This window comes from Oryzias melastigma, linkage group LG13, assembly GCF_002922805.2.
Source record: "Oryzias melastigma strain HK-1 linkage group LG13, ASM292280v2, whole genome shotgun sequence".
In the NCBI taxonomy this organism is placed as follows: domain Eukaryota; kingdom Metazoa; phylum Chordata; class Actinopteri; order Beloniformes; family Adrianichthyidae; genus Oryzias; species Oryzias melastigma.
In genome coordinates, this window is record NC_050524.1 from 497561 (window position 1) to 498305 (window position 745).

At 50.3% G+C, this 745-nt stretch overlaps 1 protein-coding gene across 1 annotated transcript in view; it reads left to right on the forward strand.

Annotated features, from left to right (window-relative positions):
- Window positions 1–745, forward strand: part of arrb1 (arrestin, beta 1) — a gene marked incomplete at its 5' end in the record, with an annotated part of 13773 nt that overhangs the window by 596 nt on the left and 12432 nt on the right. The window contains 3 exon segments of the mRNA XM_024277189.2: window positions 20–80; window positions 157–201; window positions 281–477. Coding sequence (XP_024132957.2) covers window positions 20–80; window positions 157–201; window positions 281–477 — 303 coding nt within the window.

Consider the following 745-nt stretch of genomic DNA (forward strand, 5'->3'; position numbering starts at 1 on the left):
CCCCCCCCCCCCCCTCCAGCTCACTGTCTATCTGGGGAAGAGAGACTTTGTGGACCACGTGGACTTCGTAGACCCTGTCGGTAGGAGTGATCCTTTGGTTTATAGCTTTGTGAAGGTGGAATGTAGACGGTTGACGCTGGTTCTGTCTTCCTACAGACGGTGTCATTCTCATCGACCCGGAGTACCTGAAAGAGAGGAAAGGTAGGATATCACAGAGAGATTCTGGAGTGTCAGTGGTCTCCATGGTGATTTCTTGACCTGGCTTGTCTTCTCCTGCCAGTTTTTGTGACTCTGACCTGCGCCTTCCGTTATGGTCGGGAGGATTTGGACGTCCTGGGACTGACGTTTCGGAAAGACCTGTTTCTAGCAAACATTCAGGCATTTCCTCCAGTTCCTGAAGAGAAGAAGACCCTGACTCGCCTTCAAGAACGCCTGATTAAAAAACTGGGAGAACATGCGTACCCGTTTGTTTTTGAGGTAGAGACTAGCTGTTCCTCATTGATGAGTTCAACTTTTGTGGCTCCAATTCATGAAAAACCACCTCTCTATCAGAGACTCTGACTCGCATACAAGGACTCGAGACTTGACTTAACCTCAAGCCTCATTACGGGTGGATATGAGCACACCCCTACCCCTACAGCTTCTCCCTACCCCTACAGCTTCTCCCTACCCTACAGCTTCTCCCTACCCCTACAGCTTCTCCCTACCCCTACAGCTTCTCTCTACCATTACAGCTTCTCTCGAC